The sequence below is a fragment of the Bactrocera dorsalis genome, chromosome 4 (genome assembly GCF_023373825.1).
Source record: "Bactrocera dorsalis isolate Fly_Bdor chromosome 4, ASM2337382v1, whole genome shotgun sequence".
Lineage (NCBI taxonomy): Eukaryota > Metazoa > Arthropoda > Insecta > Diptera > Tephritidae > Bactrocera > Bactrocera dorsalis.
Genome location: NC_064306.1, coordinates 7,150,669 through 7,175,930, shown reverse-complemented (window position 1 = coordinate 7,175,930; position 25,262 = coordinate 7,150,669). Strand labels below are relative to the sequence as shown.

General features: G+C 34.8%; 2 protein-coding genes across 5 annotated transcripts in view; one reads left to right on the top strand and one right to left on the bottom strand.

Moving 5' to 3' along the window:
- The window catches only part of LOC105232149 (uncharacterized protein CG3556), a 39,026-nt gene that overhangs the window by 6,000 nt on the left and 7,764 nt on the right, over nt 1-25,262 (bottom strand). The window contains exons 1-2 of one of the 4 annotated variants that reach the window (XM_019992403.3): nt 1,470-1,663; nt 1,288-1,385 (exon numbers count right to left, since the gene is read on the bottom strand). The exons of 1 other annotated variant lie outside the window; for it this stretch is intronic. Coding sequence is in view for 1 of the 3 variants with exons in the window: in XM_019992401.3 (XP_019847960.2) it covers nt 3,988-3,998 (11 nt within the window). In the remaining 2 variants the exon portion in view is untranslated. Of the gene's footprint in view, nt 1-1,287; nt 1,664-3,987; nt 4,109-25,262 lie in introns of those variants that run through there. 2 more of the 4 variants (XM_019992401.3, XM_019992402.3) reach the window with 2 other exon arrangements.
- LOC105232148 (probable peroxisomal acyl-coenzyme A oxidase 1) lies at nt 5,724-10,767 on the top strand. The gene is made up of 8 exons (XM_019992400.2): nt 5,724-6,695; nt 8,262-8,421; nt 8,488-8,780; nt 8,850-9,255; nt 9,416-9,922; nt 9,999-10,104; nt 10,168-10,320; nt 10,383-10,767. The coding sequence occupies exons 1-8, from the start codon at nt 6,572-6,574 to the stop codon at nt 10,641-10,643; spliced, it is 2,010 nt and encodes a 669-aa protein (XP_019847959.2). The 5' UTR covers nt 5,724-6,571; the 3' UTR covers nt 10,644-10,767.

The following is a 25,262-nucleotide window of genomic DNA, read 5'->3' as shown; positions in this document are numbered from 1 at the left end:
GTAAGAGGCGACTAAGATCCTGGCCGCCAGTCCAGAGTTGTGTGGAAACTCAACTGGTAGTAACTTCGGTTACAAGGTCTTACCAGAGACTTTAACCTGGTACCACGGGGAGCAGTAAGCCCTTGGAGGTAACTCCAATCTGCTCATTGGGTTTGGCCCTTTGTGGAGATTCGTGGTGGCTGTGGTTAAAACCCAAATCGCGGGAAGAACTGACTTTGTCAGTTCAAATGTGGAGTTGCATTGCAACCTGGCGCCGTGCACATAGTACGGAAGAGGTTTTAGATGGCCTCGAATCCTACCAAGGCGGTTAGTGTGTCCATGCCACACTGCTGATTGGTACTGAAAATCGTTACCCTGTTTTCAGGGCGCTGATCGACGCATTGTATTGATCCGTTGTGCTTCTGAGCACCGTGGAGTTAGGCCTTCGCAGGTAGGATCCCACGTAAAACACTCTCGACAGTTGTCCGCAACTGAGCAGTCGGAGATATTGATGGGTTTCTCAGCTTATATAAAGTTTAGTCCTACAATTTTGAAACTTTCAGAGACCAAGAGCACTCATAAGTTCCTATAATGCTGAGTCAACTTGGAACAGTTCGTTGCTTAGAAATCGCGCCAGTAAGTTCAATGCGAAATTGTAAGTAGACACAAAGCCTATCGCGTCCGCAAGCTCGTCAATTTTTCAGAAGATTTAGAGATTTTTAGATTTTAGTATGAAAGTTTTATAGCGGTCCTCATTAATTTTCCGAAAACAGAACTAACAAGTCTAATTAGAAAGTTCTATGGAGATACTTTCCAAAAAAATTTGAAACCATAGACGTAGTCCGAGAGTTTTATACCGTTACTGGTGAATCTGATGTAAGCAGTTCTAACAGGCTTTGTTGGAAATTGAGTTTTATTCCGAAATTTTTCACAAATTGGCGAAATTACAGATCTGCAACTGGAATACTTGAAGAAGAGCTGCAAGAAATGTGAACTCTATCTAGACGAATTAGTTGTAACATTCAAGGGCACGACGCTGAGTAAAACGAGTTCGTAAAGCAAAATAGAACGAAAGGTCTTGAAGTCGTTTTGAAAAGCGATGTTATCCAAAGACTTATCTCATTTAGAGTCTGGATTACTTGAGATGAGTCTTTGGTTTGCACTACGTACGCTTTGGAGTTATAGACACAGTTTTCATTATCTCTTTATTGTGAGGCTTTGAAAACGGTTCTAAAAGCTATACACAACACAAAACCGGTGTGACTTAAATATTTTTTTTTTTTCAAATATTGAGTTTGAAGAGCTCACCTTGTGCACACTTTTCAATTTCTCTTATGAATTTTCTTTATATAACTTTATAAAAGTTAATTTTCACACTTTTCCTTCTTTCACTTGCACAAAGAAATCTATAAAGAAAAACATTTAGCAATGTCCGGCCACAACAACAAGCGCGTTCCGCGTGCGGTATTTAATAAGCTTGAATGCCTTACATCAAAACAGCCGTTACTACACGCAACGCACGTTTCAACACAAGCGTAGAACTTTTTTCATTGGACTTTCCCTTAATTTGATAAATTTCAAATATGTTTATTTCGCTTGTTTTTCACTATTTCGCGCGCACGTTGTTATGGGGACAACCGCTGCCGTTGGCGCACCGCACAAAACAAAACGCAACTCAATGAAGCGATGAAGCAACTCTATAGCGCTGACCGCCACTCACCAACACCTACAAGGCGCAAGCGGCAACTTGTACGCATACACACACAGGCGCGTTTGTATTCATTCACACACACACACACACCCACACACAAAGCGACATTATTTTAGAAGACAATTGACATTTGCTGCGACGCGTGTCGCCTCAATTTACTGCCCACTTGGGTTGACTGGTGGCAGTGTGACGATTACCGGAGGGGTTGCTTGTAAAGTGGCGAAGCGCAGAGCTGCGCAGCGCACCGTTATACGCTGTCAGCTGCCATGAATCGTTTGTTCGACGAAGCATTGCAAACACTTTAATCCCTGAAGGTTGCACTGACAGCAGTTGAAGAAGTAGGTTTCGGCGTTTTTTAGCGGCGAGTGGTGAGTTTAAGGTGGATATAAGTACATATGTATGTTTGTGTAGTGGCAGTAGTAGTGCCGTTGCTCGCTGCCGCGTCACTGTAGCCACTACTAATACAAAGACTATGATGGTCCATAAAGTTAATTAGGCGTCCGTTAGACGCACGAACGAACCTATCAAGAGGCGTACATAAGAACAAAGCGTTGATGACACAGTGATGCGTATTGCGGAAGTTAATAGTAAAAAAATTGAGAAAGCTCATAGCTTCATACTCGTTAGAAAAAATATATATCTTGTTACTCCTCTCACATGGGTGCGCCAACTCAAACGACTGAGCGTTGTGCGAGGCATTTGTTGTTATTGCCAGTAAAATATTAACTAATTAATTTTTGGTTTCATTTGTTATTGTTGTGAGCCAGACATTTTTTTCAAACACTTTTTCGTTTACTCGATACTAGTAAAAGAAGACGAAACAGTTTAAAGTCACGATTTCTTAACGCCGAGTGTTCATAAACTGAGTCGTTCGGCGCGTGAGTCGAGTGTGTGCATCTTACGACTTTCATTTAACTTCACTATTTTCATATATATTTCACTTTTTTAAATTTATTCCACCTCACAGCGGTTAAATTCACCATATCTCATATCTCATTTTGAATTTTGAATTTTTATAATTTTTTTTGAAATGATATTTTAAATTTCGTTTTGAATTAATTTTTGTTTAAAATTTTTTTAAATTTTTTTTTAATTAAAATTTTTTTTCCAATTTTTTTTACCTACTTTGCTTCACAGTGCCAATCGTTCCATTGTAATCTAACGCCCCTACATACCGCCTCACGTGTCTGGAAGATTAGTGTCCGTCATGAGAACATCACACTATCCGTTGTTGTTGGTAGGGGGTGGGTGGTGAATTGCTTCAATATTTGCCTGCCCGCCATTTAACGAGGTGTGAGTTATGTGTTATTGCTGTTTTGTACTGAAGGACAGGACGTCCGCGGCAACTAGGGGCTATTGGTCATTGCTCAGTCGTTAAGTCGCACTAATGAAGTGGAAGTACCAGATTGCAATTTCAATTCACATTTCTGAATTCTTGCGAGGAATTTGTGTGAGACACTACCTTATATGTATATGTATGTATGCATGTGTATATGTCGCTGTAATGTTTTATTTGTATGTGTAAATTAGTAAGTGCGCCGTTGGACTTGATTACACACAAAATGTATGTACATACATATATTCGTCATAAGTAGTGAAATATACTGGCTGAAACATGCAATCCGCCGTGAGCTCCAACACGGGGATGACGCTTAGCGTCGAACGCATTTTTCTGTGAGTTTTAATGGCATACGTACGTTTGTGTTACAGTATATAGTGAATATATGTATGTATATGCTGAGTAGTGACCACTGAGGCGCTTTAGCATAGTGTGCTTTAGATAAATTGACATGCAACCACGTTGTTTTGTAATTATAGCTTTTGTTGCTGTACGTCAATTGTTCTTATTGCGAGCATTTTTCATTTGCTCCTGTTAATCAAAGCGTCGAACTCATCTCTCGTGTCTCGAAAGAACGTTGTAATCTGTGTGACTTTGTGCCTGCGAGCTAGCATACAGTCATACACTCTCACATAGACGTAAGCATGGCTGATAGGTAAACGTTTTTATTTTCTCGTTATTTTTATCTTGATTGTTGTCTGTCTACTTAATCACCACAAAGCTATGATTAATGTACGACTTGGAATAAAAATGAAAAATTGCAGTAGTAAAAATAAATGATCTAAATTAAGCAACAAATATAGGATTTACATACGTACATGCAAACATGAATGCTTATAAATATTTCTCAGGAACTTGCAGTTACTCACAAACTTTTATAAATATGACGCCAGCCACTGGTCAGCAGTAAGTACTGTGCCTAAACAAATGTTTTATTAAAATTAATAGAATACCTTACCTACAAGACATTTTAAGATTTTTGTTCCTGATGTTAGGCTCTTAGGTGTAACCAAAATTTAGCTGTAACAATAGCTACACATTTTTGTTGTACTTTCAGCAAGCGCAAATCTTGCTTTCTTTATGTACCCACAAGAGTTTGAAGTAATCAACCGGAAAGTCCCAGTTATATATCCGGCGAAACAGCAAAAACTCAGCAGTCCTCTCCCAAAAGTATTGATGTACGATTTTGCACTAACTCAGCAACACATTTAGTTCTTGAGAAACATTAGCATTTTGCATCATTTAACTTTATAAAATAAAATATTTCATCCACTTTTTAAGATTATTGCAATTTATAATACACGCAAATTTTCAAAAATCAAAAATCAAAAAAGGAAATTGTCAACCGCAATCAGCTGTTAAGAAACTCAGCTGGGTTTGTTTGTTTAAGCATTATTTTGAGCTTTTAACAACTAGTCAATTTAAGAAAATGTCTTTGAAACTTCGAATACGAAGTACATTACGCTTTTCTGTTTACTATTTAAAACAATTTAATTGATTTAAATAATTTTAATCATCTATTTAAATGACTAATTTAGCTTTATTTTTTACATAAAACACCTAAAACCAAATTTTTTTTGCTGCGGACATCTATCGGGTGGCAGCACAACTATGCTTCCTGCCGTAGTAATCATGTTCGCTTTACTTTACGCTGACAGCTGATTGTCAAAACCGCGAAAAAGCTCTTAATTTGCGCGTTGGTTGCTGATCCTCCATTTTAAAAAGTATTTTGTCGGAAGCACTACTAAAATTCAGAGCGTCTATTTGCTAATTTTTATAAGTGCATCAATGTAATTACAAAGAAGTGAAATATTACCAAAACTACTTTGGAATGGTTGCAAGTAAATGAAAGTATCAATTTTAGTGTTAACGAGCCAGGAAGGCATAATGTACAAACGGAAGAGGTTTCGCCGGATGTGGAGCGATATAATATCGAACAGTTAATTGGTTAAGTGAGGCCACACATGATGACACACATGAACGATTCAGGTACGTGTATATTGAATTGCAGTGCAAAGTTTAAGGAGTGTTGAGCATAATAGGCTATAAAACATATTTATTATAAAACTTATATTTCTATTTGCAAAATATGCTAATATGTATATATGTATATGTACATATGTGTATGTAATGTATACATAAGTATATATGCATATTGAGTAATAAATAGTATTTGAGTAAAGTATTTGCTTTAGTTAGGTTAGGTCGTAGGTACATATTTGTGAAAATAGATCCATTTTGATACCCTAACCAATTAAAAAGTAATCATCAGTTTCTAAAGTTGACGCCTTACTTTCCACCATTTTGTTTTTCAAATATGCATACACTTGCATTAATAACGAATTTGAATATGGCAGACTATAATTGTCAAACGGAATCAGCAGTTAACAACCGCAGCTAGGTTTGTTTGCATATGCATTAGAGTACTGTGAGCTTTTTACAATTCATCCTTAACAGAAAACCAACTTGATATTACGAACATAAAATATAATTAATTTTATAAATTTCTTTATTTAAAAATATATTATTAATTATAAATTTCCATTTCTTAAACAAAAAACAGTATAATATGCTTCAATATTGAAATACCTAAAAACAACTGTATCTGCGGACATCTATCGGTTGGCAGCACAAGTTCTCGTTTCGCTTTGTTCGTATATTCTGACAGCTAGCTTGCTGTCAAAAGTGCGCAGAAGCGCAAAATTAGTCCAATTCGCCAATCTTATAAGAAAAGTTTTCCAATTATAACAAAAGTGTGTGTTAATTACGATATATTTAATTACAGTGATTTTTGTTAATGTTTTACTGTTAATACCAGTTTGCATTGATTTCTTTGGTTAATAAAGCAAACATGAATATTTGTTTGTATGCAGTAAGTACCGAATTAGTTGTGAAGTGAACTCGTTTTTACTCGGGAGCTGCTGATAAGCGTCAGCTGTTCCAGCAAATTCATTTATTGAGTAAATAAGAAACAAATTAACACTATATGCGCCGTTAATAAACAACAAAGTTGTATGTTTATTATTTGTTATTGTTAGCGGTGTAATAAATTTCTACCACATAGCTGTATATTTTTCGGCAACGCATTCTTTTGTGAATCGTACATGTGAATTGTAGGCTTCGGGTGGTTTAATTGTTTATGAGTAAACGTAGTGCAAAGTTCAGTGAATAAACAAAAATCATAAGCGATTATAAATTAAAAATATGTATTGTAAATACAAGTATAAACCGATAATCTACAATTAGTGCGATTAACGCAAGCATTTAATAATGCCATTGGTGCGCTCGTTCTTGATTGGGGGCATAAACTCACACAAATACTAACTAAAATATTATTATCTTTCCTAGTGCAGCTACCAACAAAACAATATTTGGTATTGAATGAATAACTGCGGTGCCTAACCACTGGAGCTAGTCAGTATTGTAGCGGCAAGCAACGTTAAAGGTTCGGTGATTTTTATTGGCAGTAAGCTTAAAAAGAGCGCTATAAATTGAGTGTTTGCGGAAAATTAGTGGCAGAAAAAAACGAAAACGAAAGAAAAATGCCGTCCAATGCAGTTAACCCAGATTTGCAACGTGAACGTGAAAAAGCGTCTTTTAACACGCAAGAATTCACCTATTGGTGGCTAGGCGGCAAGGAGAAGTATGAGGCAAAGAAGAAATTAGGTGAGTGTTACTTCAAATTAAAAAAAAAATAAGTAAATAAATGTGCACTACAGCTCCATGTTAGCATGCTCGCGTGTGCAAATATATGACTAACGCTGTGTTTGCTGTTTATATAAGTTTACATATACGTGAGTAAATATGTTTTTTCTGCTGTTTGGTTTACTAGCATTTGTTGTTTGCTTGCAAATACTGTATGTCGGAAGTGTTTGCCTAGTCTAAACGCCGACTAGCGCGCTGACCCGCTTAAGCAGCTGGTTTAGCTTAAGTAAATGAGCATACCTACATGCATATGCATGTACATATGTATGTGTATGCAAACATGCATTTTTGTACACTTTGGCGTATACGTAACAGTAAGTGTGTTTAGATCTTCAAAACGTTAAACAAGTTTGCGAATAAACAAGTTAAGCCGCTCTGCTTGCAAAATTAAGTTAAAAAAACTCGACGTTAATTGCTCACTTTGTATACATACACACAAATATGCATACATTGCAAAGCTTATTCATATTCAACGCTACAAGCAACGTGCACTTTATCAGAAGTTAATGTTATTTGAACTTTGTACTTAGAATAGCGGAGAGTGAAATGTTAACCGTTACAAAAAAGGTGACTCAGTTTTTATTATTGTAAGCGCTTATAAGAAATAAATGCTTACATATTTAGGTTACGAAAAAACTGTATGTTTTAATGCTTAAAATATTATAAATTAACGAATATATGTACATAAAATAAATTATGTGAAAATAAACTTTAAACACTGCAATAATATTTTTTTTGTGCAATTTTTAAGTGCGTTATGTGCATTAAGATGTAAATTTGTGAATATACTTACATACTTTTATAATCACATAGTCTAAGTCTTTAATCTTTAAGTACAAATTTACGTGTCCTTACTTTTTTGTAGCAAAAAGAATCTTGATCTTTAGAGCTGTAGCAATTGTTGAGCCAAGCGATTTGCATTAAACGATTAGATTGCAATATTGATTAAGTGCTATAAAGTAATTTAGTGAAAGAAATGTGAGTAAAAATCTACTGCATACATATAGTATATGTATGTATATATATGTATAATGTATTTTTGTATGTACATATGTGTTGGTTTAAAATAAAATAATGTAGATATTACTTAGTGCAACGTGCAGCTAGACATGCAATTATATTTCATGTCAAAGATCTGTGGGTATTTTTTTTTTTAACTGACACTACGAAAGCCTGTCCCTGTACTGGTATTCGCTGAACAGAGTATATGAAGTTTGTCACTAAGTTTGGAACACCCAATAGTTTTCAGCTGACAATTTCAAATTTTAGACACGATCTTTTCTCCTCAAGAAATTGCGGACTACTGGAGCATACATATATGTAGCTGTTATACAAACTGAGCCATCAAAATGAAGCTAAAGGTATTTTTATAACCTTTTATGCTGTAAGAAATGCTCGCGTGAAGGATACTCCATCCTTGTTGCAATCGTAGTTAATGCTTCTTACTATTTTTGGTTCAACTCTACTTCACTTCTTCAAATATTATATTTTTTAAACACAAATTTAATTTTTGCTTTTACTTTTCAGAGAAATTGTTTCTGAATGACCCTGAATTGAAGGATGAGCTGCCCATTTCGTACATGTCACCTAAGGAACTGTACGAGCACAGCGTACGCAAAGCCGTAATTATTGCGAAAAAGTTGCGCGAACTACGTGCGGATGGAGAAGACGACGTGGATACTTATACGTGAGTTCACAGATTTTGTAAATGAGCGCAAATTTAATGCTAAACTTTTTTCCCTATTTGTAACAGTGCACTTTTTGGTGGCGCACTTGGCTCGGCGCTGATTAAGGAGGGTAATCCAATGATGCTGCACTTTGTCATGTTCGTACCAACGATAATGGGTCAAGGTACGGTGGAACAACAAATTGAATGGCTGACTAAAGCCTGGGATTGCAATATACTCGGTACATATGCACAGACTGAGTTGGGTCACGGCACGTTTTTGCGCGGTTTGGAAACGCGTGCCGAATACGATGCCACCACACAAGAGTTCGTTTTGAATACGCCCACAATTAGCGCCTACAAATGGTGGCCGGGTGGTAGTAAGTACAGACTCCATATGCCATGTGTGCTAAAGCGTTAATTGTTTAAACTGCATGTAAACATTTTAGTGGGCCATACTGCCAACCATGCCATAGTCGTGGCGCAACTCTACACCAAAGGCGTGTTTCGTGGGCTGGCGCCATTCATTGTGCAACTGCGTGATTTGGAAACACATATGCCTATGCAGGGCATAGATGTTGGTGATATCGGGCCTAAAATCGGCATGAAGTCGGTCAATAACGGCTATTTGGGTTTAAAAAATGTGCGTGTGCCTTTGAACAATATGCTGATGAAGAATCAACAAGTTTTACCTGATGGTACTTATGTAGCGCCGAAGAATAGCGTACTCACCTACGGCACTATGATGTTTGTACGCGTGGCGCTCATACGCGATCTGTCGCAAACATTGGCGAAGGCTTCAACGATTGCCATGCGTTACTCGGCGGTGCGGCGCCAAAGTCCCATAGACCCCAAGTGAGTTGCAAGTGTTTATAGCTATAATTATAAGTATTTATTCCCTGAACGGTATATATTTACGAGACGTATGGATTTTTTTTATATTTTAAAGCTTCGTTGCACGAAGTAAATGTTTTTTGTTTTTTTTATATTAATCGGCAAAATTTTTCGTTGCCAGCAAGCCCGAGCCACAAATTATCGAGCATACAACGCAGCAGTTGAAAGTCTTTCCGCAAATCGCAAAGGCCATCATCTTCAAAATAACAGGTGAGCACATATGGAACATGTTCAACAATGTCTCTGGCGAGTTGGAGCAAGGCAACATGGATCGCTTGCCGGAAATGCATGCGTTGTCCTGTTGCCTGAAAGCCATTACAAGCGCAGACTCCGCGGCGGCGGTGGAAGTGTGTCGCTTATCTTGCGGTGGACATGGCTATATGGATTGCTCTAATTTTCCCACAATATACGGCATGACCACAGCTGTTTGCACATATGAGGGCGAGAATACCGTTATGTTGCTGCAGACTGCGCGCTATCTGGTCAAAGTGTACGCGCAGGCTCTGAGTGGTGAACCGTTAGTGCCGACGGTGCAATATATTAGTGATTATATAAAGAATAGAGAATTCGGCGCGTTCGATTGTACGCTGGAGCAGATCGTACATGCCTTCCAATTCGTGGCTGCGAAGTAAGTTTGTGCTGTTTTTCTTTTTGTAATTTTTTTTGTAGTGTATACTGTTATACTAAGTGTATATTCTCAATAGCAAGGTGCGCATTGCCTACGAACGCATGGAGAAGCACCGCCGGCAAGGCCATGAACCCGAAACGGCGGCCAATTTGGTGGGCATTGAGCTGACACAAGCAGCTGATGTGAGTTTAAAAATATTTAGCTTGAAAAAATGCAAATAAATAATCATATTTTCTACCACACAGCTTCACGGACGCGCTTTTCTTGCACAAACCGCGTACAGCGGGCTGAATGAGCTCATACGTCAAGTTTCACCCGCGTTGGCTGCCGTGTTTCAAACGATTTTAGAATTATATTTGTTGGACGCCTGTTTGGGTCGCATGGGTGACTTGTTGCGCGTAAGTCTCACACATTGCCGCTCACTAGTGTATTTTGCGTTCACTCTAACCTCTATTTACAGTTCATTAACCTAACCGATGGCGATGTCAGCAAATTGGAGCTGCGTCTGGCCGAATGTCTTAAGCGTTTGCGTCCCAATGCTGTGGCACTTGTCGATAGCTTCGATGTGCACGATCGTGTTTTGGACTCAGCTTTGGGCGCAGCCGATGGCCGTGTTTACGAACGTATCTTTGAGTCCGTCAAAAAGAATCCCATGAACAAGGAACCAGTGAATAAAACATTCCATCAGTATTTGAAGCCTTTCATGAAGGCGAATTTGTAGTTGTGTGCTTGTTGTGTGACGTATGCGCATGCGCGTATACATGTTTATGCGTGCTTTTGTTAAATATTGTATTGTAAATATTTTATTCATACGAAATGGAATGCAAATAAAATTTTAAGCTTAAGTAAGTCGAAAATCTGCGCGAAACATGGTGTTGGACACAACAAAAAACGCAGGGAGTACCCAATTTGGCGCTGGTAATTCTTACATTTTAAGTTTTGCTAAAGAAATTAATTATTTTTATTATTTTAACAAATAAATAGGTGCAAAAATCGACGAAGAACACTGTTGTTAGCTCGGTAGGCAGCTTTTGACTGATTTTGTGGAGTGAGTTTTGTTCGTACGCACAATAAAGCAGATCTCCGAAAGGCCAAACATCATTTTCAGTCACATCCACACTTGCATGGTTCAAAGAATTGTTCAAATTCTTCAAAATTCGAACCTGTCGTGTCTACATAACCTCAAATCACCGTATTACACACATGTACACAACATAATATCAGCACAATAATCAGAAATGTTCCGGGGCATATTTTTAACTGCAATGCCGTGCCGAAAAACAGTAAATTTTTCTAAGTTCAAACACTACATAACCTCAAATCACCGTATTACACACGTTTACACAACACAAAATCCTCGCAAGCATAAGAAATGTTCATTGGAATATTTTTATCTCCGATTCCGTACCAAAAATGATTCCAAGATAAAAATTTGTGAGTCTACATAACCTCAATTACCAGCTATTGCGAAAATTAGAATTTTGTTGTATACTGTCGGAAACAACGAATGCATGAAACTCCAGTAAGCTGATGAAAACTCTTATGTCTACACTTTTATGGCAAAAAAATCGTTAAAATCCTACCAAAAACAGCACAATTGGAACTACATAACCTCAAACACTTACAATGGTATAACACAACATAATCACAAAAACTAAAACACTCAGTGAGAAAATTGTAACCGAGTTTGCCTGCTAACAAATTATTCAAAGTTCAAAATTTTCAAAGCTACATAACCTCAATATACTGATTGATCAAATGTGAATGTGTTTTACCGAATAACTCCATAAAAACCAAGCAATATCGTATACAATGAAGTCAAGATACTCGCAGGTCAACTAAAGACCTATTATAGCAGTTATACCTAACCTCAATGACCTGGTTCTACTTATAACTGGCCGAAGACTGCTAACTACTTTTATAAACAGTGTTCTTCGCACATACAACAGCAAATATTTAAAGACAATGCTTCAAAAAATAATTTTAAGTGAAATAATTATAAAATAAGTGTGTAAAATTTTTAGTATCTATCTCGCAGTCAAGCCGGAAGCTTTTTAAAGCTCCATGCTATAGTGCTTACAATTATAATGCAAGTAGTGAGCAAACACAAACTGCTTCTCTATCATCTCATTTATTTTCTATATCATCTTTATCATTTCGCAAAATCATCAATCAAGTTTTTCTTCAGCTCTGGCTCAGCGGGGATTGCAGCAGTTAATTACAATTACCAGCAAATACAAGCCAGAGTTGCAGTAAACAAAGGTGAGTGTTTGCTCAAGTTTTATTCAAAATTTATTAGTGGGGAGTCCAATATCCAATTTTGAAGATATTAAAGTGGGTTTAAAAGCTAAAACTATCTGATTGATCAACGAGTTGCAACTCCTTAGTAAGTTTATCAAGCGTTTGGCACTTATCGCATTATTCAGCTGAGATTTTATGCAGCTGAATAGGTGCTGACAAGCAAAACAACTGAAAGTGGCACCTATTCAGTTTGAAATTGCTACTTTCAGCTATAATTTTATGCAGCTGAATGGGTGCTGACAACCAAAAAAAGTGAAATTATGAATTTTTTAATTCCAGTGCTATTATGTTCAAACCCAATGTCCAATATTCAATTTTAAAGCTATTAAAGTGAGTTTAAAAGCTAAAACTATCTGATAGATCAACGAGTTGCAGCTGAATAGGCGCTGACAAGCAAAAAAACTGAAAGAAGCACATATTCAGCTTAAAAATGCTACTTTCAACTATAATTTTATTCTGCTGAATAAGTGCTGACAAGAAAAAAAAAAGTGAAATAATGCTTCTAGCACCCATTTAGCTTAAAAGAATGATAGCTGAATTGACTGATATAAGCTAAAGCGCTTATAATTGCAAATTTTTGCAGTCTCAGCTAGAGAAAAAGTTCTAACAAGTAAGCAAAAAACATTGAAATGATGCCCCAGTTAGCTTCCAGCACATATTCAGCTAAAAATAATAATAGCTGAATTGAGCGCTAAATGTCAAAATGTCTGAGAATGCAGTTCATAGTTTTCCGAGTTTATTCAGCTTACATGAGAGTTAGCTGAATCAGGCGCTGAGCGTCAAATCTACTGAATATTATTTGAAAGCGCACGCCTTTTAAGTTTTGTGAGCATTATAGTGCGAAAAGCAACTATTTTCGGTAAATAATCCGGTTTGCTATTTGGTAACAATATGTGTTCCCAATTCCTTCCTAAATTTTCGGTGCATCGGTGACTATTAAACCAGCCTTCAGCTGGTGTTTTATATTTGTAGTTAATATGTCGTTTTAATATGCTTTTTTACTTATGAAGTTTTGCGAAATAAACTGATTTGTTGAATTATATACCAAAAATTTTTTCTGTATGCCTAAATGTAGGCAATAGCTCGTGTATATATTCATTTAGTTACAAAAGATACCGTTTGAGCTGTTGGAACGAAGGTACGTAATCTATATGAAGAAGCCCTCTTACTGTAAATTTCTCTCAAATAACTGTTTTTCGCAGTATCTAGCTTGCATACTCTTAGGCGCACTCTTTCAAAATAGCAAAATAAAATAAAAATTATACTTAAACCTTGCTATAATGTTAATATGATGAAGGTTAGTAGAAACGGCGTGCTTTATTTGCTGTAAATTATATAAAAAGTTTTTTAAAATTATTTAGGAAAGCAAACTTTTATTTTTTTTTAAATTTTTTTTAATTTAAAATTTTTTTTTTTTTTGAATTTTTCCATCTAAATATTTCTTTATTTCAATATATATTTTTTTTTATTTGAGAAACTAGTTTTTTAATATAATTTTCTACCGAAAAAAGTTTTTGAAAAAAGTTAGAATTCAAAATTCCGTAATTTTTAGTAATTTATTGCAAAATTTCATTTAAATAATCTTTAATTGTATTTTATTTTAAAATGCTTTTTGTAAAAAAGGCAAATTTATATTATTTTTGTGCTGCAGATGCCGTAAAATTATGCCTTATGTTGAATAGCGCCTACAGTTAGGCTACAATTTTATTTTATTTTGCTAATTGTGTTTACTTCTTCCACAAAATTTTCTTCAAATGCCATTTAATGTTGCTTAAAGTTAATTTTTGTGCCCTTATTCTCAAAGAAAGTGTCTGAAGTTCCTTAATGTAGCTTAAAGCTTTTGCAAGTTTCGCTAATTTCTTTTTGAACCCATAAACCGTTTTTATGCGCATTCTTAATAGGTTAACTGCGCACATGAGTCACTGTCATCAATATAATAGAAATAATAAAAACGTGGCAATAAAGTTTGTATTTATATATCTATAATATATGAGATATCCTTTTTTATTATCTGTTTGCAAATATGTATATGTGTATGCAGGTATGTGAGTATGTATGTACATATGTTTAGACACATGTAATTAATTTGTGGCATTTAAAATGAATGCGTCAAAGGTGATGTAAAGTAATTAACGACATGTGCGAATACCGTTATATGCATACATATGTACATATGCATTATGTAGGTTACAGTAAACATATGCGCTACATACATATGTATGTATGTATGCATGTAATTTCTATGACTCTTCTTTTTTTATGTTTTTGTTACTGGCAAATGTCCGGTCTTTATAACCTTTTCAATAGTATTTTTATGCATACTCTTACATAAAGAAAAATATATGTATAACAAATATGTACATTAGGGTGCTTAAAATATTAATAAAAATTAAAAAAAAAATTTAAAAAAAAATTAAAAAAAAAATTTTAATTAAAAAAAAATTAAAAAAAATAAAAAAAAATTAAAAAAAATTAAAAAAAAAATAAAAAAAAGTTAAAAAAAAATTAAAAAAAAATTAAAAAAAAAAATAAAAAAAGAAAAAACATACAAATTAATTAATCAAAATACAGTTCTTGTATGGAAAACTTTTTACAAGATATCTTCGTAAAATTTGGCTTATATTATTGTTCCATGCAACTCAAAAATCTCTGAAGAAACTAACGAGTTAAAATCCAGTTCTTGTATAGGCAACTTTTTTATTTCATAAAGGTATCTTCACGAAATTTGTTCAGATTGCACCACTGTAGCCTAGAGCTGCCATACAGCCTGACCCATCAATTATTAACATTTCTTTATTAAAATTGTATTTCCACATAATTATCAAAATTTTTTACAAAAAAACATTTTACATTTTTAAAGTTGAGGCTTTGCGCTTTATTAAACTATAAAGCAAAGTATGATTATCTTTGTAAGAAGAGTAGTTACCGCCATTCAAAAATTACTAACTTTCAAATTAAAATTTTTTTTTGTGCACCCTAATGTACATATACACTTATACGTTTCCATTTACATATATTTTTCTCTGCAACTAACTGCTTGCGCTCAATACAATTTTAACGCTGTCTATAACTGTACATAATTGCTTTCTAATTAAGCTCGTTAACTGTTAGACAATTACTAGCAGTTCATATTATCTCTTTGCATTGTAGTTGTTATTGTATTTATATTAAATGTCTATAATGGCAGTTAACTTTATAATAACTTTTACAAGTTTATCACGCTATTAAAGCATCGTAGAAAGTTGGTGTCGTAGTCTAGTGGGCCCATATCAGGGGCTTCAGTATACTTATAAGCAGTCTTCTACTATAGTATGCTATTTTACTCTGGTATAAGAGAATTTAATCTACGATTACGAAGTTATGTCTCTTCAACAGTGAAGTGGGATCCAAGTCGCGACAGCGACGATTGCCTGAAGTCACACTGACCTAGCAGGAAATGTCGTAGAGCCTTTAAAATATAGACATTTAAGACGAGCTGAGTTGATTTCGCCATGAGGGACCAACTAGTCCCTCAGTTTTTGAGCCTTCGATCTGAAATTTTGCACACATTCTTTTCTCCCCAAGAGGCTGCTCATTTGTCAGAATCGCCGACATTGGTCTTCTATTGCATGTAGCTGCCATACAAACTGATCGTTCAAACTCAAGTTCTTGTATGGAAAACTTTTTTATTTGACGAGTTATCTTAACGAAACTTGGCAAAAAGTATTATCTAAGGCTGCGCTACAATCTCAGAGAAAATTGTTCAGATTGGGTTACTATAGCATATAGCTGCCATACAAATTGACCGATTAAAATCAAGTCCTTGTATGGAATACTTTTTTATTTGACTAGATATCTTCACGAAACTTGGCTTAGAGTATTATCTAAGGTTGTGCTACAATCTCCGAGGAAATTTTTTAGATCGGTTCACTATAGCATATAGCTGCCATACAAACTTTGCCATCAAAATCAAGTTAAAGATCTAAAAAGTTCGAAAGTTCACTTCTAGATTGGCAATTACTCTCAAGTTTGCAACACTTTTTTTTTTACGAAGCAAATTCGTAATCTCTTCTTCTTCTTCCACTAACTTTGTCTGCTCGCCACAATTTATCGCTTTTTAATAGACAAATTTGCTGTAACTACCATAACAGAAGCTTACTTTCTTGAGCACTCACTGCTTTTGCCGTTGCACGAAATTGCCTGCCACTCATTGCTCTTGTTATTGTTGTTTTTCACTGCTAATGGTTGTCACTAAGTTGAACTCTTTCGTGCTTGCTTTGTTATTGTAGCCTTCCTTTCTTTATAACTTTTTTCTTAATTTTTTCCTAGAATTTTTGACTCACAGCTGTGGTTGTTGTCATGCCGTTGTTTTTATTAGCTTTCCTTGTTTTTTGTTGTTGTTATTGTTGTCGCTTCTTGTTTTGTGTAAACAAGAATGCATTTTTACAATTGCAATGACACTAACAATGGGGCAACGACATGCGCCATAACGACAAACAAGTCAATGTCAATTACAGACTGCACAAACACACACGCATAAACATGCATATAGTTTATGTACCGTAAAACGACATGGCAACACATTTACGCCCAAATATGTTATTGTTGCCATCGCTACAGTAATGCATTTGCGTTTACTTACATAACACAGAGTTGCTTGTCTGCAGCCATATTGATTCACACACACCCAGCCATACATACATATACACAGTTGGTTGAGTAATCGGTTAGTGTCGACTTACTGAAGGTCCACCGAAGTTTTGATGCGATGCGGAGGGACATTTTTTTTCATGCGTCTAATAAACTTTAAGTGGGTTGAAAAATAGTTTACGAACGAGTTCAAAAAGACTCGCGTCTCTACATCGACAGTAGTGGTGGTTTAACATATAGCCAAGCACCTTAAACTCGATCGAGTAAATGAAGCTAAACTGGAGTTTCAATGCGATTCGGAGAAAAATATTTTTTAAATAATACTTGGAGTGAGGTTTGCTGATCCTAAGATCAGTTCTTCTGACTTCCTCCCCACCATCGGGTCTACTATATGGTGTAGAGAAGGAAGGTACTGTTGTTTCGAAGCGACTAATACTTAGAAGTGACTAACAAGGCTTCGACGCATTGAAAATTATTTAGTAAGCTGCTTCGTAAGAGAGATCTTTATCGTCGACACTCTTTTTTTTTTCAACGAGATCCAGCCTCTATTTTTGCAGTTTTTTGAAAGGATAGCCTGTAAGCTCAGATATCAACAAGGTCCTTTATATTCTTGGTTTAAGGTAGATGTGACAACGGTTTTTCCCAATTAAAATTTATGAAATTGAACGGGAAAGTCTCTAGTATTCTTCGAGCCTCATCAAGATAATTTATACTTTCGGTCTGAGAATTTTTCACTGACGAATTGTAAGTCTAGGTGATGGAGTGAGGAGTCGATCATGTATCAGCGGCAATCGGAGTCCTTTCGCTCAGATCTCAGGAAAATTCTTATACGAGTGTTCTTACTTTGGGATGATTTTGATTTTGATGATTTTTGATGACGGTTTCTTTCAACTAAAAATGAAGGAAGCCCCAATTGAACAGTAAGGACTATAGCATTCTTCGAACTTCGGCGAGTTTGCTTACCACATATCGTTGGTCTCAAACCTGGTATCATCAATTTCTAAATGTCAGAGTTATATGTATCAGTGAGGCCGCAAACTCTAGTTGATGAACCAGAGTGGTCGGATGAATGAATTTTTCGTAGAGATCTAAACTTCACTATAGAACCGTGGAAATATTAAATAATATAATATCTTTTCCTCTTTGAATACCTAAACAAGTTTACGAGCTTTTCGTTTAAGAGTGGAACCAGCATTGTTCAAACTTTGTAACAGTTTACAAGTTTTCTGCGATCCGAACCGAAGAAATCAAACTCTAAATACACGAATCCAGAAAGGAAAGGAAACCGCTGGAGTTCCGCGCTCACATTGTAGACCTTTATGGAGAGTTCATTGAATGTTTTTAGCTTATAATGTTGAGATCTATTGTTTCTGAATACCGTAAGATGTGCCGTGACCTATATATTTGGTGGGATATTCTCAAAAATATATAGAAAATTTTATATACTTAAGGCAGACTATTCCTATAATGCTTCTTCTGAGATCCTTGAGGTCTAAGAAGCGGGATTCAGCTTTTGAAACCGTAGTGGTTTTGTTGTAAACAAGGCAGGCATGGATGAACTAGGTGGTTCCGCATTTTTATCAGTGTGAAGTGGTCGGTAGTTCTGCTGTATATTGCATTCAGTCAAGAAAGTTCAAAAGATCTCAAGTATATTACTTTAAATTTTAGACTGTTGGAAAATATGTGGCGGGTAATACTAACTATGGTGTAAGCCGTTCTGTGGTAAGACAAGTATTCTTTTGTGGAGTCTGCGGTTTTTTAAGCTTCAGATTCCTTCTGAAAAGAGCTTCATTCAATAAATGTTCGGAACTTATTTTTAATGATTTCGAGGATTCGAGATCGAGACTCGAACACATTTTAGCTCAGTTATTATCAGCTTACACCTTTTTATAGGTTAGGTCGAACTTTTTCTCCCATTTGTCCTAATTTTTTATCAATAAATTGTGGGTTCACCAATGCTTAAGCCATTTCGGTGAGTTTGATGTACTTCACGGCAATTTTTTTACGTTTGAACTCCACATTAGTTACATGAATCGGTACCAGATTGAGGTCGGAACTTCGTTACTGAAAAAAAGTTGTTTTTATTGTAAGTTATGTGGAAATATTTCCACGATTAGTGAGGGAATCTACAACCATTTGGGGTTTTTGATGGATTATATAAGAATTACTCGTATTTAATGTACTTACTCTACATAAACCTAAACTTGACTGAACTCGGAGCTTCGAGATTGAGACGTAATGATATTTGAATTGAGGCATAGTTGCTTTCGTTACAGGTTAGGTCGAACTTTTTCTCCCATTTCAGGTGCGCCTCTTAATATTCCTCTATAAATGAAAGATTCTATAAGTTTTAAGCCTTTTCGGCGGGGTGGCTGGTTTTAGGCAATGCTAGGTTAGGACCATTTTCCATTAGAAAACAAACATTTTTGCTGTTTTTGGATTTTTATTTGGTCAAGGACTGTCAACGCGGCAGAATTCTAACGCTACAACAACAGAGATAAAAATAAGAAGCAATATAAATTATGAAAAAAGTATTTATATTTTGTTTCTATTTTATTTTCATTATAGTTATTATTATTATTTTTTAATTTTTAATTTTAATTATTTTTTTTTAATTTAATTTTAATTATTTTTTTTTTAGTTTTTAGTTTTAATTATTTTTTTTTTAATTTAATTTTAATTATTATTTTTTAATTTTAATTATTATTTTTTTTTAATTATGAAAAAAGTTTTTATAATTCGTCTCTATGTAATTTAATTTTAGTTATTACTATTATTTTTTTTTTATTTTTTAATTTTAATTATTTTTTTTTTTTAATTTTTAGTTTTTATTTTTTTTTTTTATATTTAATTTTTTAACCTGATATTCGTCCATAAGTTTCTTATTTTTTCTTAACAAAACCTCGCTTCGTCACTCTCAAGCCACTGTGGCACACAACTAAAAGAAATTTGCATAAATTCTGCCAATTCCAACTGACATAAGAAGAAGCAGAAATAGCAAAGAAAAATAAAGCAAAATTTGCAGACGTTGAAAAATGTAAATAAACTTTAATTGAAGAAACGACAAACAAAATGGCAAAAGAAAATAAAAACACAGAAGTACTGTTAGGTTGACGAGCACGAGCGTACCCCTGCCGCCGACCAAGTGTGAGTAACGGCAAGCAAAGCTTGATTGCTCGACTCCGCAGCGAGTAAAGCGTGCAAACAATGCAAAATGCTGGTGCGCCAGTGTGGGTGATTGCAATACAAATGCAACAACAACAACAGCAATGAAACAAGCTTCAGCTGGTGCAGCAAACAACGCCGAGGGTTGGCGTCACTTCGTGGGGTCTACTGCGCTTGCAAGCGTTGTTGGGTTGAGGGCTCTGCAGTCACATGTGTTTTCTGCTGGAATTTCTAGTTTTTCTAGTTTTGTTGTTTATTTGTTGTTTTCTATTGTTGCTGTTGTTTGTGTTGTGTGTAAATGAAAAAATTCATGCGCAGCAAATAGACAATGTGTGATCACATTTGAATGCTCGCATATACATATGAAAATTTCTCTGCATTTGTATAGTCTTGGTTCAGACCAAGTGAATGCAAGGCATTAAATATTCATATGCTTTTTATACAAAAACAACAAAAAAAAAACAACGAAATGTTGGCAAGTCAATTTGAATAGCAATGTAAATGCCAAAATAAATACAAGCAAAACTAATTCAACTTTAATTTTATTCATTGAGACAAAGCAACAATAGCGCTTTATGCAAATTTTGTGGTTAGATTATAAAATTTTGAGGTTAGTTTAGGTTATGTTATTTTTAGTTGAGGTTATAGGAGACAATGAAGTGCCGTTTATTAGTTGTTGAGTTCTTGCTGCAGTTTGCGCAGTAATATCTGTACTAGAAGCTTGTCTGAGCGTCTCTACTTCCTTTATGTTATGTGAAACTTCCTGTTATTCTACAAACTATATGATGCTATAAGCTTCGAGCGAATTTATAATCGTTGTTTGCTCTCTTTGTGCTGAAAAAACATTCGTTGGTTTGTCACCGACGCACGACTACTGTGGCTGTTCCATATTAATCAGTTGTAAGTAAGCGGAATAGATCCCGGTTTACTTGCAGTCAAGAACCAAGCGTTTAAAAACCCCCTACTGGATGATCCTCGACTTTCATTCTTTCGAAATTTGAAGACTTAACTCACCTATCTCACTATTTCACAGCGCCGTAGGCTATCTAACAGCCTCGGACTCGACTGCTTCAATCAAACCAAATATCGTCGAGATCACGAGCTTCAATTTCAGACATAAAATAGTCGGTAATCATGGCGCGATAACGGTAACGTTCTCACCGGCATCATTTTTTAAGAAATACGGACTGATGATTCCACCATCACGCAAACCACAACAAGCCGTTGCTTTTTTTGGATGAAATGGCAGTTCATGAACTCTTCAGTTTCAGCCAGAATTCGGTCTCATCTCTGAATAAATTTTGTCTTGGAAACGTCGGATCTTTTTGGAACTTTTGAGGAGCCCATAGACCGAAGCAATGTCGCTTGTGCAGGTCGAGCGGCTTCAGTTCATGCAGAAGCTGTATTTTGTTCGCTTTCAATTTAAGTTCTTGACTTAAAACGCGTCAAGGCGTTCTATAGGTCAAACCGAGTTGCTGCGAACGGCGCTAAATCAACTCTCTACGGTCTTCGGTCTCCGTTACTATGGAGGTCCGATGTAAAAAATATGTTCAGAGAGATCATCTTGTCAATTCTCGACTCCATATAAAGCTGGATTTCGAAAATACTAAATTAGAGCTCAAACTGAGAGTCCAGGTGTATGTGATTCCATCTGATTTCTAAAGCTTTCGATTATTCGATGCCTTCAATTATTAATTTCGGATTTATTTTAAGGAAACCTGTAATAGTAATCGTCGTTACTAAACTTGGGTCTCTCGAGTTTACTGAATATAACTGTAATTCTCAACACTGTAGTCGAAATAGTTCGTATCAGAAGAGTGCTTGGACGACCTTTTATAGGTGGATCTAGTGATAATCATATTTTATTTGTTGTTGGTTTTTGTTGTTGTTGTAAAATATGTTTTAAATATATTTCCCTCTGAGGAAAGTTAAAGTTAAAATTTTTTAATTAAAAAAATAAGAAAAAAAATAATAAAATTTGAAAATATAATTTTTTCTTTAAATAATTGTTATTTAATATTTATTTTTTTTTTATGTTAAATTAAATTAATTGTTTTTTAATTTGTTTAATTAATTTTTTTAAATTTGTTAAATTAATTTTTTTTAAATTTTTTCCATTTTTAATTAATTTATTTTTTATTACACACGGTCATACAAGTTTCGTTACCTCCCTGTCATGTCGCCGTTTTAATTTATGCATATAATTTGTGTAAAAAAAGTGACTCACGAAATTTTCGTGTGCAAATTTAAAAATTCGTGCCTCAAATTTCTTCATTTACGCATGAAAAGTTATTTTGCCAAAGCGCACCATGGCGTATACGTAACAAATAACCAACTCGTAGCGGAAGGCGTGCGAACAGACATTCGCCGGTGAACGCCTCTGTAAGCCATGGCTTGGCATAAATTTACATGTGTTGGCATATAGCAAAGCAGTGCACACGTACATACACATATACACGCACACACTCACATAAGTATGTAATATGCAAATAGGAGTTTAGCCACAAGCGCTGGTGTGCGGGTGAACGGAAGCGATTGCGTTGTCTTGGCGCGGTTTGGAAAGCAAATGACATGTAGAGAGCCATAAAATGCCGTTGCGGTGCGGTGTAAGGCCGGAAGAGTGCTGCTAAAATTCAAAAATTCCTTTTTATGAATTTTAATATGCAGCTGCGGCAATGCAGCGCACAAATTTGCCACTTCTCGCACACACTTAGGCGCACGCTCTCCCTCACTCACGCTCTCGCACTCTTTCTCTCGCAAGCACTTAACTTTTTGCCGTGTCTATTTGTTATTTTTGTTTGATTTTAGCAACGCTTCCGTTGTCTTTCGCTGTAAAACTGTAAAACTTCACGCGCGTTGACAAAACCAGTGCCTAGATGGAAGTACACGGTAGGAAAATTCGCTCATTCGAAATGTAGGAACTGCTATAGGGTTTTGGGTCTTGTTTATTTCAAATGTACGCTCTCTTTTTGGCGTATGCTGCCAGTTGTGGTCAACTACTATTCGCATTCTCCTACAGGGTTGTTAGTCATGTTGCCTAACTGTTGTAAAATCTTATTGTTGTTGTCAATCACAACGCATATGTTGCTGATAAGCTCAAATTTTCACGCTCTTCTGCCAAACCAACCACTTGAAATCAACAACTTCAGCTCTGCTTACTCCACTTTCCTACCGGGTTGGTTTTCATAATGTCTAAATGTTTTAAAATCTGTTGTTGTTGTCATTTGTGTAGAACGCACCGCAAATGTCACTCATACACAGTGCGCTGTTGTACCGGAAAGTGGTTATGAGGCAACGGAAACTACAATAGTTTGCCAACAGCGTCGGTGACTTGGCTAACCCAATGCACACACCACACTCACACCACCGACTTGCATACGCTCTCATTACTGCGCTCTCACTCTCTTACTTTCTACACCAGTTTTGACTGTGTGATCTCCCACACTTCCGCTCCGTCGCTCCCACTTTTATTGCCTTGCTGACTTCGTTTACCCACTGTTATTGTTGTTGTTGTTGGCAATTTACGTTGTTGTTTTGCTATCTGTCGCTTTATGAGTTTTTCGGTGAAAAATGCGCGCCCTTGTGTGTATGTGTGCGTGTGTGTGGGTGAGTGAGTTTTCGGTAATATATCGATCGACGCCGTGGCGGCGGCAACGTCAGCAGCAACAACAGCAATAGCAGTGTTTTTGGTGGCAACAACCACAATTAAAAGTTGTAAGCGTATACGTGTTGTTGTTTTTTATGTTGTTTTTATAAAATTTTTCACTTGGCTGCTTCATTTTTGTTGTTGTTTTTTAGTTTTTTTCGTTATTTGGCAGTTCCAGAGTTTTTGGTGGTACCGTTGTTGTTCCTACTTATATATGTATGTAGTAGTTTGCAGTTTTGGCGTTTTTAGTTGGTAGTTTTTCGGTGAGTTTCGGTTTGGTTTTTGCTCTTTGTGTTACTAGTCAATGGAATTGTGGCGGCAGCGCGACTTTAATTTTACTTACAGTCGTTGCCACCTAGAAGAAAACCCTGTGCTCTGCTTTTGCTTCATTTCTAAACACTCTGTTTCAAGCTAGAGTTTGTACAAATTTTCTGACTAATAACAACAATTAAAATTTTAAAATATTTAGGATTTGGAAAATAGGTTTTGATTTAATATTTAAAATTTTTCTTGTTCTAAAAAAATTAAAACGCTGTTTTTGAAAACAAAAAAACAATTCTTGTATATTTAAAAATATAAAAAAGTAAGTCCGTCTGTGTGTTTTTCTTTAGTTACGCTAACTGGACCCTCTTTTTTCAACATATCGTTCTAAACTGAAGTCCTTGTATTGAAAACTTTTTTAATTAGAAAAGGCATCTTCACGAAATTGGCATAAAGTATTATCTAAAGCAACGCTACAATCTCCGCACAAATTGTTCAAATCGCTTAGCCTTTTGCGCTATGAGAAATCCACCTAGGAAGGCTATTACTACTTCGGTGCAGGCGAAGCCAACATTTTGTCTTGTTTTTGTTTTGGAATTCATACATTTTCTTTTTCAACATGTTTTGTGTAAAAAAATCAAATTAAATTTTTTTAATTAATTAAATTTTAAAATTAATTATTTTTTAACTAATTATTTTTTCAATTATTTTTTTAATTAATTAATTTTTTTACTTAATTAATTTTAATTAAATCCAACTAATTTTTATAGTTAATTTTTTTCATTAATTATTATTTTTTTTTTAATATATTTTTTTAGTTTAATTTTTTTATTTAATTAATGTTTTTTTTAAATCAATTTTTTTTTTAATTTTTTTCATTTCATTTTTTTCATTTAATTTTTTTATTAATTATTTTTTTCATTAATAGTTTTTTTAATTAAATATTTTTGTACTTAATTAAGTTTAATTAAATCTAACTAATTTTAATAGTTAATTTTTTTAAAGTAATTATTTTTTTTTAATACATTTTTTTAGTTTAATTTTTTTTATTAAATTAAGTTTTTTTATGTTATTTCCGTTTAATTTTTTATTTAATTAATTTTTTAATTAACCTGTTTTGTGTAAAAACTCAAATTAAATTTTTATTTAATTTTTTTTTAATTAATTAATTTTTTTACTAATTATTTTTTTACTTAATTAATTTTAATTAAATCGAACTAATTTTTATAGTTATTTTCTTAAATTAATTATTTTTTTTTAATAAATTTTTTTTAGTTTAATTTTTTTATTTAATTAATTTTTTAATTAATTATTTTTTTACTTAATTAAATATAACTA

What these genes read in the sequence shown, in the direction of transcription:
- LOC105232148 (XM_019992400.2), top strand. Translation starts at nt 6,572, where the DNA reads ATGCCGTCCAATGCAGTTAACCCAGATTTGCAACGTGAACGTGAAAAA. An exon ending in CAAATGGTGGCCGGGTGGTA is followed by an intron (nt 8,781 to 8,849) that starts GTAAGTACAGAC and finishes TAAACATTTTAG; the next exon opens with TGGGCCATACTGCCAACCAT. An exon ending in TTCCAATTCGTGGCTGCGAA is followed by an intron (nt 9,923 to 9,998) that starts GTAAGTTTGTGC and finishes TATTCTCAATAG; the next exon opens with CAAGGTGCGCATTGCCTACG.